This window comes from Oryzias latipes, chromosome 15, assembly GCF_053564925.1.
Source record: "Oryzias latipes strain Hd-rR chromosome 15, Olatipes_Hd-rR_3.1".
Lineage (NCBI taxonomy): Eukaryota > Metazoa > Chordata > Actinopteri > Beloniformes > Adrianichthyidae > Oryzias > Oryzias latipes.
In genome coordinates, this window is record NC_136251.1 from 27263838 (window position 1) to 27278245 (window position 14408).

A 14408-nucleotide genomic window follows, 5' to 3' on the forward strand; every position below is an offset into this window, starting at 1 on the left:
TCACATTTTGGTTTGCTTTAATCTGTTGCAATTGCTGGTAATCGAGGTTATGAAATTAGGCATTTAGTTTTGCAGCTGGCAACAACACATTAAAAGAAAACTGGTCACTTTAAGTGAATATATTTGGCTTAAATCTGTGGTGACAGTATTGCAGGTTGCACCAGCTAAGAAGGCGAGCTGTAGTTCATGTAGAGTGCATCCGTTCTGTGTCACGCTGATCCTGTGTGGGCTGTTTTTTTCTACTGCAGGGTGATCCAGGGATCCCAGGGGACAGAGGTCTTCAAGGCGAGAGGGGACGCCCAGGAGATCCAGGCCCCATTGGTCCACCAGGTTTGAAAGGCGATCCTGGCCCTCCAGGAGAGTTGGAAAGTGTAAAACTTCTGGTAAGTGCTAAGACAGCTCAAAGCTCAGCGTAAACAGACTATCCTCCCAGATGACTAAAATGTTCATCACCCAACTTACTCCTGCTGCTGCTATAACTAGCTCCATTTGCATTCTGACTGTGGAAAACGGTGCAGCTACAGCCTCCTGCATGAAACATCAAACAAAAACCGAGCGAGGCAGCTTGCTGTTCTCTTTCTGCTCATCACTTCCCACTCCTGATCATCTAGACGCAGCAGAAGGTCAGAGAGGGAGAGAAACAGAGAAAGACAGATATGTGGGCATGCCAGGAGCTCTGCAGAGCGGCGAAAACACCCCCGTCTGTCACAGACATTTTCCACTAACTGCAGTTGCATAACATTTGCGGTGATGAAAAGCTGCTTTGAATGTAGAGATTCATCGTTTAAGCCCACCATTGTTTGCCGTTGTTACTGGTGCTGCCCTGGAAAGCAATGCAGCTGAGAGCAGCTGTCATGACTAACACAAACCTGTCTAAACTTTTTAAGCCTCTTTAGCTGAACTTTTCTGTGACTTTTCTAGTATTTTATCTTTCTGCAAATTTTTCGTTTATTAAAAATGATTCGATTTAGTTATTTAGCAGATGCATTTTTCCAAAGCGACTCACAAATAAAGAAACCAAAAACACAACAAATCAGGTCACATGGTCCAATACAATTAGATTGGAAAAGTGTTATTTGCCAAGGCATAAAGAGCATTTTTGAGCCAATGAAGTTGCAAAATAATTTAGTTTCAGCCTTTTTTTAAGGATTGCGAATGAGGCTGCCGTTCGTGGTGAGATTGATTTAGATTTGGATTTAGTAAAGGTTAAAATTGCCGGTATTTATCTTTTATTTGAAAACATACATACCCAACTTTTTGGCAAAATAACACTGTTTATTCATATTTTTTCATCAAGACATCTTGAGTTGTGTGACAATAACACAAAGACTTGGCTATGGGAAACCATAACAAGCTGTGAAAGATGATTTCTCTGTTTGTGAAGTAGGTCATCTCTGCTTTAGGAAAACAAAACATCTGGAAACCAGCAGAAGTTTTAGACGTAGTCAGAACATCACTGACTCTTTGGAAAAAAACTGAATTAATAGTTTGAATGTAGGTTATGGGTCATGCATTATTTCTTTTTGACAGCAGAAGCAGCCAAAAAAACGTATCAACACTAGACACGGTTTTTGTCAAATTTGGGAAAATTCAAAAAAGAAAAACAGAATTTGTTATGAAAAGAAATTGAACGTTTTAATCTGTCTCTTTATTAAACACTCAAATGAAAATCTTGTTCTTGGTGTTTTTCACAGGTTCATGTGGCATTTTTCAAAACTGCAATTCTGAGTATTTTCTTTATTCAATTCATTGTGAATCAGTAGCAGATGGGGAAAAAAATCCACTTGTGATGTAGATGCTGGGCGGGCCACAAGCTCCCTGCTTTGATGCATCCACCTGCAGACAAGAAGATCCGTCTTTGTTTTCCTCATCTTAGCTGACATCTTGCTTCAACACTGTACGGCTGGATAGCTCCAATATTGCTCCTCATTTTTGTTGCACCTGTAATGTTAGGTTGGGATTGTAAGGGGCTGTAAGCTAGCGGGAGAGAGTGTAGACAGAGAGCTCTCAGAAAAAGGGAGGGGAAGGGGGATGGGGTTGCTCCATGCCAACGGTCCCGCTCACAACCCAGAGACGAATGTCTAATGAACCAATGAAGAAACTGTGTCCTATAAAAATGGCTCAGGTTGTTAAATTTTGGCAAAAAAAAATGCATAATCATAATCGATAGACCATTTTAACAGAGATAAAAAGATTATCAGAGTCTGTCTTTGAAGTGTCAATTTTTTGATCACCAATTAAGCAACCAAAATAGCCTCTACTAAGAAGAACAACAGTTATGTACAAATGATGGGTATAGGCCACAAACAAATTGTGAAAAGAATGTCCAAATAAAATATCAAGTTGTACAGAGTTTAAAAAGTATTTTTTTGATGTTAAGCAATGCATGCATTCCTTTTTAAAGACAGGATTTTAAAGACAAACATTGTTAAGAAATTAGATCATAGTAATTACTTTAAAAGATTGATTTAGTCATTTCTAAATCCTTACTTTATATCAATATATCAAATTAAAGTTTCTTTTGGAGGCAAAAAGTCTTGAAATATCTGAAAAATATTCAAAGAAGGTGAATTATTGCAATACAATGTTAGAATTTCATCTGTAGTAGTTGTATGTATTGTTTTCCTGTTTTGTACATTAAGAAGCAACACCTGACACTACATTGCTTAGGTATGAAGTCACTAACTGCTGCTGAGAGTTGAAAAGATCTCACTTTTAGAATTATAAAGCCCTCATCAATTTTGAATTATGTTTTCCTCTGCTTAAAGCTATTTTTTTTATTTGTAAACAAAAAATGTAAAAAAAAAACACATTTTAAAAATGCTTTGTGATGAGCTATTGTTTCAATTATGAATTTTTATATTGTGCATATTTTTGGCAGTTTTTTGTTCATATAAATACCTATAAGTGTTATCTCAGTCATTTGATGGAATTTTCCAACTGGCTGTGATTTTTTTTTTTCAAGTTTAGTTTTTTTGTCACATAATTGGATTTCTTTCTTTTGTATTAAAATTCCTCTTTTATCCTCCCTTCATGCAGGATGACCCTGGCTTTACAGGGGAACTCAAAACGTTCATCCAAAATGAAGTAATGAGGCTTTTTCAAGGTACGATTTGCCTGACATTTAACATTGTTTATAGCACGGCTGCTATTGCTGGGATTGTGCTTCAACCCCTTTTGTGTCCCCTTTGAGCTTCCCTTTTCAACATCCGCTTTGATTGTTTTTCCCTCGCAGAGAAACTGTCAAGTGCTGCCATGCAGCAGCGGACACATGCAGGCATCTTAGCCCCTCAGCTCCAAGGGCCTCCAGGACCTCCCGGCAAAGATGGATCACCAGGCCCACCAGGACAATCCGGATCACCTGGTCCTCAAGGTAGGAGATCAGGAGTGTGAAAGTGCAGAGCAGCTCAGAATAGAAACAGTCTTTTGTAGGAAAAGAAAACATTATGTTTGCTTGTTGGTGACCATGGACAACCATTTCAAATCTGACTGAAGAGACTCAAATCCTCCGTCAAGTCCAACTATTTGGCTATACTTTGTTCTGAACCTGACACATAAAAAAAGACGGACCAGTTAGTAGAAATTCCCACTCAAACCTTTTTTATTGTTGAAAAAATAGCCGACACATATTATTAAGGATTAGGTGGATGAAGAGGAGCTGGGCTGACACGCATATTTTGCATGGATTCATGAGTATTTTTCTCTTGCATAGACCCATATATCAATGCAGACTGAGGGGCGGGAAGCAGAGAAAAGGCGAGGAGTGTGGTACACAGCAGCTTTCTGGGAAATATGAAGACAAACGAAGAATTGGCTGTGAAAGAGAGAAAGTGTTATACATATGGACAGGAGAGAGCTTCAGTATTGACACCTCACTCCCGAAGAGAAATCTTCTAAAATACAAAAGGAGCATAGTCAGGATGGAGGGAGGACACTTTTTATCAAACTAATTCAAGTCTCTGACTGTTCGTGCAACACTAATGGGTTGCAGGTCAGGCTTTGTGCCCCAGACTTGTCTGAATCTGTATTGTGTCTGCAGCAGAACTGTGGCGTATTGACTTTTAAAGAGGAGTGTTGTATGTGATGGTGCAGTCAGCAGCACCGCTGCATCAGGCATCTCCTTAAGCTTTGTATCTACCTCACATTTTTCAAGACCATTAAGGTTTAAAGCTACTGCTATTATTTAAAAAAAAAAATGCTGTTTGATTCATGTGTATTGCAGTTAAAGAATGCAACTACCGGTACTCAACTCTAAATATTTGTTCCAAGTTAAAGACCCACTCCGATAATCTTATAAGCTATCTTGAACGCGTTTCCGGTGGTTTTTCTAATTACGATCATGTTGTTTTTTAATCAAATGTGTTTTAGGACATAGAAAACAACACAAGTTGTGGGCAACCCCACCCTCTCTTCCCATCACCATCTGAGAGCTGTTTACATGCTATCTCTGCAAGCTTACATCCCCTCACACCCCAACCTAACTTTACCAGAGCAACAAAATGGCGAGCAGTGTTGGAGGTATCCAGACGTACAGTTTTGAGTCATTTGCCAGTTTAGACAAGGAAATTAAAGACGACCGTACATCTAGTCGTCTACAAATGCATTGAAATGGAGCAGAGCAGGGAGCTCTGCCCGCCTAACGTTTTAGCATTGTTTTCATCATTTGAATAAAGAATACTCAGAGATGCGATTTTAACCTTTATTGTCTTTATAGTCGTCCTCCATCATGAGAAAAATGCCACTAGAACATGTTAAAAACACAATTTGCATCGGAGTGGGTCTTTAATGCCTCAGGCATTACACACGTCTTGGATTTTTGTTTTGCTTGTTTGGAGTTTTTATGTTGTGAAAGTGTTTTTTTTTTTTTTTTTTGGTGATTTATAATGCAGTTTTAGAATGAATATTTATTGAAAATCAAAAAAAAAAGTTATTTCCCTTGATAAATCAAAAATTCAACAACTTCTTAATTTTTTTCCTATCTTTGACTTGTGCCTCCACTCAGCTGGTGAGAGATCGGGGTAATATTTCCTCATTATTTCTCGTCATCCTTCGTTGGAGACTGTGCTCCTTTGGAATATCCAATTTGACTTGTTCTCCATTGTGCCAAAGTGAATTGTTTATGGAGAAAAATAACCCCCTTTGTAGAATTCACTGTCTTTTTTTATTTAATTTTTTTTTTCCTCTCAGTTTGATTGCACAAGGGAGGAAGTCTCCAGCTGTTAGAGCAGGCCCATTAGGACTTATGCTGAAGAGCAGTGTTTCTCTTTATTTACCCCTTTGTTGAAATTGAGTGCTCATTTATCATTCTTTTCATCTTTTACTTGTAGACCCCAATGAAAAATCTGTGTGATGTTAAAGTCATTGTTTTTAATCGCATGTTTCACAAACCCTGCTTTCTCTTGTCTTAACATATTTTTTGGGTATTTTAGTGAGTAATGTACATTTATCAAAGCTGACTGAAACTGCTTTTTATACATCAGGCTTTAAATTGTGTATTTAAGCTGCTCTTTTGGTGTAATACCTTTGAATGTTTCTGTAAATATTCTGTATTTGACGGTGAAGCTGATTAAAAGGAAAGGTTTTCGTTATTTATTTCTTTTTGGTCAGTTATGCTGGTGGTTTGCAGCAGTGACGTTGTTTTCATTCATGTCTACGAACCTGTACACAAATATGGCGCTGCAATGCTATCAATCAAGAAAGGAACCATGGCAACGTAATCCTGGACATTAGTGACTCTGGAAACAATTTGTTTTTGATCAAGTGCAGCAGCTGGCCTTTTTTTTTTTCTATCTTTGTCGGAGTGCACCAATCCAGCAAGCCACTCAAGCTTATTGCTCTGTGTGTTGTGCAGAATTTTTTATCCCTCTCGCTTAAGGTACAGTGCATTTTCTCCATGGAACGTCTCCTCCCTGAATGAATGCCCCAGGCTCTGTGAGTGTTGAAAGAAGTCTCATTATTGTGCCAAAGTGTGGATAGCCCCTGCTCTTTGAGATTCAGTTTTGGAGCATTCATAAGCCTTTTCTTCGGAGATTTTCTCTGACGTGTAAGCATCGGAGCGTTTCTCCTTTGGGCCTACCAGTGCCATGCTTGATACTCCTGTCAGTGGTTCTGATACACTCCGTGCAACCACTGGTTGTAAGACTCCATTACTTTAAGTGCCACATGGGGAAATTTTGTCGCAGCACCCTTGCATTTTTACTTGGAATGCTGCCGTTCTGAACTGTCAAGGCCACTGACGTTTGCATGCAACAGAAAGAGAGTTTTTGGATAAGAACTTTGTGCACAATGTTATGAAAAAACTGCCTGCTCTGATTTGAAGATGTTGCACATGCTGTAGACGTTTATTTGATACGTTTTAACCTCTTCCTGACAGATTATGCATGTGCCTGTGATTATCCCCTTTTTTGCCTCTCTGTATTATGAATACGACCATCCTTCTAGCATTATAAATGAATTATTTTTTTTACATCTGCACTTTATGAAACATGCTTTTCTTTGGAGTCCTCACAACCTGAGAATCTTCAGTGACTACTGATCAACAAAATCCTCTTCTTTCTATTCTAAAGTCTTCAAAGACATGTTCTTCTGGTGCTGATGTTGACCATGACGCCTGCATCTTCAAACACTAACGTGCAGATGGCTTTTTGGATGATTTGTATTTTGCTGAAATGTCTGCAAGGCCTTTTTTTATTCAAAGGTTTACAACTGGATTTAAAATCATGTTGTTGTTTTTTTTTGTTTGTTTGTTTTTCAACAACAACTGACACAGCTTAAAAAAATCAGTACTAGCTCAGTGTCTTTTGATTTTATTATCATGATAAATTTGACTTTTATTGGAAACTGATTCCCTGAGCAGATATAACGTTGCATATGTTCTGTGTGGGTCCAGTTTGACCCTTCCTGGGCTAGTTATGACCGATGATACTAATCGTACTAACCACACCTTGCAACACTTTTGCAGTGTGTGGTGTTGGCTCTGAGTGGTGTGTGTTTGTGTGTTACTATAGGCTACAGGGGTCAGAAAGGAGAGCGGGGGCAGATTGGGCTAGGGTTACCAGGAGAGCCGGGACCCATGGGGCCACCAGGTAAGATCGTCACACAAGTAGGAAATATCCTGGGGGAAAAAAGTGTCCTTTTAAGTCTAGTCTTCGATTATATCATCTAAAAATATAGTGTTTTACTGCTACATGAGGAGGATGACATATATTATATCAAATTTCATTTGTTAAGCACTTTTCCAACCAATGTTACTCAAAGTGCTTTACATTCTAAAAGCACTTTGAGTATTATCCAATTTTAAAAACAAAAAAAAAGACATAACATACACATAACTCCACATTATCTTAAAAAAATTCTATTAGTTGTTTATGTAGGCTGCATAAAGGTGATATTTGTTTTATTTAGTATTTTTTTCAATGTCAGAACATTTTTATTGCAATTGTTGAGAATGATGCAACAATTTTAAATGCAAATTTAAAAGAAAATTCAAAATATGCAGTTGTGTTAGGAAATTATGTAGTTTTGTCACTTTTAAAGCACTCCTTTGGAAATTTTCCAAAAAGTTCTCTTTAAACCAATTTTTTAATTATTTCAAAAAGTCAGCATAAAATATGCTGCACATTGATACTGACAGGAGTCTAAGGAGCAATGGAACCAATTTTAACAGGAGAATTTGTTTGGGAATTGGTCGCTTTTTCATTCATAAAGAAATTGACGTCTCCTATTTGACAGCAGTTTATTCATTCTAATTGACTCTAAATTCCTTAAATTCTTGTGATTATTGTAGCACAAGTTTTGACAATAATCTCTAGAGAAAGTTGGAGATGCCATTGGCTCAAGATAATGATAAATAAAAGGATTTGTTTTCTCAAAAGAGGGCTTCTTATTATTTCAGATGATGAGGCAATTAGACTTGGGGTTTTGAAGATAATGACCTTGAAAAAAGTTTGAAAAACATCTTTCATGATTTTCTGTGCATCTGATTTCATTTGGAAAAAAAATGAATAAATAGAAAGGGATTGATAGAGTTGACAGTTGTGGCGACAGCTTGATGTCCTGTTTGTTTTTGAGGCAAAACAGTTTCTGTCCTTTGAAAGGCAAGAAACAAACAGTATTTTTTGACTGATCTAGCTGTTTGACCTTTCTGACAACCATAACTCGGTTGTAGATTTGAATTTTGTCTTTGTAGTCCTGATCATCTTGGTATCAGGAATACCAAAATGATCACTACTTTTTAGAATAAATACTACCATTTTTATTTATTTATTTTTTTACTATTTTTCCTTTTTTTTTAAATGGTAGTTTTAGAAACTCTTTACCCTAACTTTAACCTGCCTTTTATTTTAGATTGTTTTTGTTTATTCTTTATGTTACATCCTTCACGCTCTCTTTTTATGACAGTTTTGAGTTCTGGCCCACTTGAATTCAGTCAGACTTAAATGAAGGTAACAATAAAACCAAAAGCTAAAACTTATTTGCATAAATGTCATAAAATACATTTAAAGATAGCTCGTATGTAAAAAATATCCCTTTTCTACCTTTTCTTTTTGTTTACCAGGCTTGTTTTTTGTGTTTCTGGCTGTCATTTTCTCTTGCATTGTCATCTTGTCTGCATTTTATCAGTTGTCAGTCATCTTATTCTATCACAAATACTAAATTTTTTGCACATCATGCGTCACTTAACATGATTATTTTCTACTTTTTTATTTATTTTTCATGAAAGCAACTTTAAATTTTTGAAATTTGGAAGCACAATATTACAGTTTACATCTTTGGTCCAAATGAAGCTGCAAAGTTTATCTTTCTATAGTAAAACGACAGTTAAAAAAAAAATTCCTTGTTTTTGTTCTTCTGAATAAAAGTACCAACCCATGATGTCAACATGTCTTTTGGCGTGGTGAGAATTGGGATTATTTTACCGGCTTCCACCCTCCCAAAGCAGAAATTCATTACTGAACCTGAAGTCTCTCAAATTATCTGTGAATAATGCATGTGTGGGGCAAAAGAACGTTGGCTGGAGCTCCTCTGCAGGGGATAAATCGCAGCTGTTGAAAGACATCATCTCTAGAAGTGCATAGTTATGGGAAGCACCTGCGGCATTACTGGTGGGGGTGAGACTTAAGCTGAAGCCACATCTTACAGAAGAGTCTGAAAGCACTTGAACAAACTGTTATGAATGCAGGTCCACAGCCCCTCTGCTCTTAGATTTACAAGTCCCTGTAGCTTACAACAGTAGATAATTTTTACAAGATAAAGTTCACTTCACTTGGCCGTGATGATGAAAGATGGCTGGTATCCTTGGTATCTACACAGAGCAGGCCTCCCTTTGGATTATTGAGAACTGGAAAAAATGATTTGCACACAAGAGATTTTTGCAAATCTGTTTATATCACTTCAGTTCAAATGTTAATGAGTAAAAATCCAGGTGGTGGGTTGCAGCTGTAGGATGCTTTTTAACACTTCATCTGAAAGAAGCAGCTCTGGTCACAACAATTATGAACAACTTGAAATCGTTTGTGTGAGCATACCCAGTGTTCATCTGTTATCTTTACCCTAATCTCAGTAGTATTATTGCATACGACTTTAACGAAGTGGAAAATAGAAAAACATCCCTGATGATTGTTATGTGCAGCACACGCTTGACAACAAAGTGCAGTTTATGAATGAGCAGGTAAGCAATAGGTGGCAGTGATTGAAGGGGACAAGCTGTCTTTTTACGCACAAAGGTAAAGAGACAACAGTTCCCGGCGTTCAGAACTGTGCTTGTGGAGCTTTTGCTGCTCTGACTGATGCAATGGACTCTCATTTGACACTCTGTGGAAAAGAGCGTGTTATCACTGGGTGACAGGTCTGACGAACACTATGTAAGAGACCACAAAGCAAAATGGACTGCTTTGCCACTTTAACAAGCTGTTGCTAGGTAACAGGAGATATTAAAGTCTCATCTGCCACGATGACCACAACATATGTGAACATGAAGAAGCATGGATGCTCTGCTGCCATCTTATTGACAAAACTGTGAAAAATCATTTTTATTGACTTTTTTTTAGTTAGTAGTACTTTAAATCCTTTTATTTTTATTCTATTTGCTTGATTAAAAATCATTTTGTTTCAATATTACACAGTAGAGATAAGACAATTCAGTTATATTATGTCAGAATTGTTTCAACTGCTAGTTGTTTATTAGATTTTGATTTTGATTAATATTTACATTAAACAAAGTAATTAATTTATGTAATCTGAGTTTTTAATAATTGAGTTAGTAAATGAAAAGTAACATATTTACAATAGTTCAACGTTTTTTTCCCCTAAAATATCTTGATATTTTGATCAATATTGAGTGTCATATATTCCTATGTGGGTGTGTGGGAATATCTGTCTATTAAACTAGTTTTTTCTTTAGCTTTTGTTTCTCTTTTGCTTTACCATCTTTGCTTGCATGTAGAGGACCACCTAGAAAATGAGATGTTCCATCTTAAAGGTTCAATCCTCCTTTTAAATGTAACTGTTTGAATAAAAAATAACCCAAAACTTTATATAACATATGTATAAAAAATTATAAGGTTCACCTCAAAACCTTAAAAAACTACATGGAAAGTTCTGTAAAGGTTGGTATTTTTTACTTTTTTAATTGGTAAAGGTGAAATAATGTCTTCCAGGCCTGCCTGGCATCCCCTCTCACGGCCCTCCCGGCTCTCCAGGGCCCAGCGGACCTCCAGGGACATGTAAGCCCAGTGACTGTCTGCCTCCCTTCTCTTAAATGTAGCGGAGACTCGGTTAACCTGATCTGAGGGCAGCTCTCAGCTTCACGTTGCATCTCCAGAGCAGCAAAAGGATGAATTTGCTGCGCCTGACAACTTCCTCGGCAGAACCTGTACCTTCTTTTTTTGGACAAACCCACAGCTGACCTCTTTTTCTCACTTCATGACAACATTTGGATGCCGTTTGGGGTTTGGTTCTTTTGTGGAATTGCTGTTGTGCTTTGTCTTGAATGCTGGTGAAAACCTTTCGCATTGCTGTACTTTGAAGTTGTTGCTTGTTTTCACAGCCCCTACTGTGATGTGATGCATTCCTTGTCAGCTCTGAACATCGCAAGACCATGAAGTGACTTTATTTAGTTCAGACCTGTCTGATAACAAAATCTTAATAATTCTGTGTTTGCCTTTCTAATGGGCATGTCTATGCATTCATCTGTTCATATTCAGCTAAGCTGTTGAGCTGGCAGAAGGTCGCTCTCATCTCGTGTTTCTATTGGTGCGTTTGTGTGTTTGCAAGAGTGTTTGAGCAACAAAAAAGCGAGTAAGCTCAGTTAATGTAGTTGTTTTTGTGTAGGTTTGAAAAAATAACAAATTCATGAAACCTTATCTTATGCAACCAAAGTGCAGCCAATGTGTCTGACGTAGATGTTATTTATTTTCACTGTGTTCCACAAGAATGTATAACTGATAGTAATTATTTGAAGTGAAGCATGGATATTCACGTAACAATATTTCTTAGAAAGTAGATTAAAGCTTGTTTGGATTGCTTACAATGCAGGGCTTTTTTTATATTTCTATTATGAGTCACGACACATTAGCTTTTTGTATTTTTGAGAAAAAACAAAAACAAAGCAAGAAAGTTGCATTTGCTGCAGATGTTTCTGCATTTTCTCTAAGCCACATGTGAGTGACTTCAAACTAATTTGAACTGAAATCCAGCAGCTTCAAACTGTTGCAGTAAAAGTTAAATGGGCAAACTTTTACTTTGAAAATACCGTTTCCTGTGTAATTTAGCTCACTGGGGGACCTGACTTCTTAAGAAAGCTGTTATTATTATGTAAAGGTTTTCATATCAGCTGTACCACCCTGCACATGCTCAATGCATTTGCCTCTAGTAAACACATAATTGTAGAGTTTACATGCTGGTATTTATGATGATTCCTTTGATTTATCTGTATATTTTTGTATATTTCAAGCAAGGCAAAGGAAATCAGACACTACAATTTTTATTTTGCCATGCTTCTGAATGTACTTGAATGATTTTTTTGTTTGTTTAATTCTAATTTATAACAGATTTTCCCTCACGGACTACTAACTTGTCGGTTGTTGTTGTTTTTGTGGGGGTGTTTGAAACTGGATTTTTGATTCTATATTTTCTTTTCTTTTTTACAAGATTGTTTCAAATGTTTTACGCTCATTTGGGAAGGTTTGGAGTTGATTGAAGAGCTTTAATGTGACACTAAACACCATTTTCTATCAGGAGAGATGGATATTTTACAAACCTTTAAGTCCCACTGCGATCAATCCTTTGATCTATTGTAAAAGCGTTCACAGTGGTCTTTTAATTGTGATTATGCCGTTTTTAGATGACTTTCTGCATAGTTTTACATCCTCTCACACCCCAACCTACCATAACCTACCAACATAAATGGCGAGTATTATAGGAGCCAGCCAGTCGTACAGTTTATGAGCCAGATGCCAGCTCGGAAGACGGAAACGAAGACAGGCATGGATCTAATTGACTACAAGTGGATGCATCAGAATAGAGCAGATCAGGGCAAACCCACTTTTTACGTCACTAATTCAGTCTATATCTTATTGCCTTTTCTTCTCTGCTCCAGATTCACAAAGATTCTAATAAAGAATACTCAGAAATGCAGCATTAAGCTCATTTTTCTTCATATATGTCCTTCGTGATCAGAAAAATGCAGCAAGAACATATTAAAAACACCAAGAACACAATTTTAATCAGACTGGGTCTTTATTACCTGAAGTGTTAGCTTTAAAAATTCTACTAAAAAGAAAAAGAAAACAAATTTAGTAATAGTGGATTTTATCTGTTTATCCCATGGACACAGATTAGATTTTAAAAAGGGGCTCATTTAGCAGAACGTTTTGCCTTCTATTGATGTTAGAAGTGATTACAGAGAAGAAAAAACAGCCAGCATTAAAACTGTTTTCTTTCTTTGAGCCATTCTTAAGCTATTATTTTCTCAAGCATCACTTTATTCATTTTTATTCTTTTTTAGTTTGTTTCCCCCCTTTTTTCAGTGTTTAAACACAGTTTGTATTTAAAAACTGTTGTGACATTGAAAAGTGTCCCCTGTCTGTGTTTCATTCTTAAAAATCTGTTTCTATATTTTACCAAAATGTTTTTTCTCAGCATACCATCTTGAAATTCACGTGGGCTTAATTGCATCACTGTCAGGCTAATTTTAGAACCGAGTGCATGCCTGGCTTCATTTGTGAGCACAAGGAGCCCCCTGCTGGACTTGTTTTTTTTTTATTTGGAAGAAAAACTTCTTTCTTTTGCTCCATTGGCCACCTGAAATCCTTTCCCTTGTATATTTTCTGTTGTTTAATTGTCCTGAATTTCATATTGATTTTCCTTCTAGTCATAGACAGCTATGCTGATTTTGAAGAGAGCTAAACAAGACAGACGAGGGGAGTTGTGTGATCCAAACTTCTTTGGGTGTAGCACTGATTTATATTGCCATGCGGCAGTTAGAGTCCTCTATCTAACTAAGCATAGTGACATGGATGTCTCTGCTCTTTTCTATAACACTTTGGATGCAGTTGCTTTAAAATTGCCTTTAAAGATAGCAAAACCCACTGAAAAAAACAGTGGCTTTCATACCTCCACGTATTTCTATTGCTTGTGTTTCACTGTAATGTAAGTTGATCTTGGTGCCATGTGTAATCTAATCTTGTAAGTGAGCTTGTAATGAGGGGAAATATGGATCAGCCTCTCAGCACGCCCCCTCGGATTAAAAATGCCTTCCTGCTGCTTTCGCTGAAACTAGTCTTTGCTCCCGTGTAAAGCTCACGCAGTGCTGAATGACTTTAATCTTTGTTTTTGGAAGTCTTTCTTCGGTTGATAATCTACCTCACTCTTGGTTTACCGCATGTGTACGTGATCAGAAAGCTTAAAAAGAAAAAAAAAACACAAAGCCTAAACAACTGTTGCCTTGGAAAATGGAAAAAACCTTGTAGATATAGAAGAACACATTTAGTCCTGAATGTTGATGCCAGTGTGAGTCGGAACCCTGACTGAGGAAGACTACGGGCATCATTGTGCCTTTGTATCAGCTGTGTGTGATTATCAAGTCTCAGAGGTTTTATTGATCTTTTATCTACACTGATTAATGCTATCTGCCTTTCAGTGTGCAATAAATGTCATGCAGTGTGTTATTTTCTGTGTCTGATTTTTTTCGGGCTAATCCATCCAAGTTCATTTACAATAAATTTTCTTCACATTATGACTGTCTACGCTCTTTTTGTTTGTGTTAATTCTTTGTGCCACTGAGGTGTTAAAAAACAAAATTAAAACCTCACATTTTAGAAATGTGAACTTTTTATGAATCTTTTTAATTTCTTTTTTTCACTTTGGTTGTAGTTTTCTTTTACTTGTGTAAAATGTGCTGCAATAGT

The 14408-nt window shown here is 37.0% G+C and overlaps 1 protein-coding gene across 7 annotated transcripts in view; it reads left to right on the forward strand.

Annotated features, from left to right (window-relative positions):
• LOC101173166 (uncharacterized) overlaps positions 1-14236 on the forward strand; it is a 116490-nt gene extending 102254 nt beyond the window's left edge. For 4 of the 7 annotated variants that reach the window (XM_011484563.4, XM_078932382.1, XM_023963613.2 and 1 more), the window contains 5 exons: positions 249-383; positions 3040-3106; positions 3236-3373; positions 7008-7085; positions 10659-14236. In XM_011484563.4, the coding sequence (XP_011482865.1) occupies positions 249-383; positions 3040-3106; positions 3236-3373; positions 7008-7085; positions 10659-10759 (519 nt within the window). In that variant the 3' untranslated portion in view covers positions 10760-14236. Of the gene's footprint in view, positions 1-248; positions 384-483; positions 753-3039; positions 3107-3235; positions 3374-3712; positions 5591-7007; positions 7086-10658 lie in introns of those variants that run through there. The other 3 variants (XM_023963614.2, XM_078932384.1, XM_078932385.1) reach the window with 2 other exon arrangements.
• Positions 14237-14408: the final 172 nt, after the last annotated feature.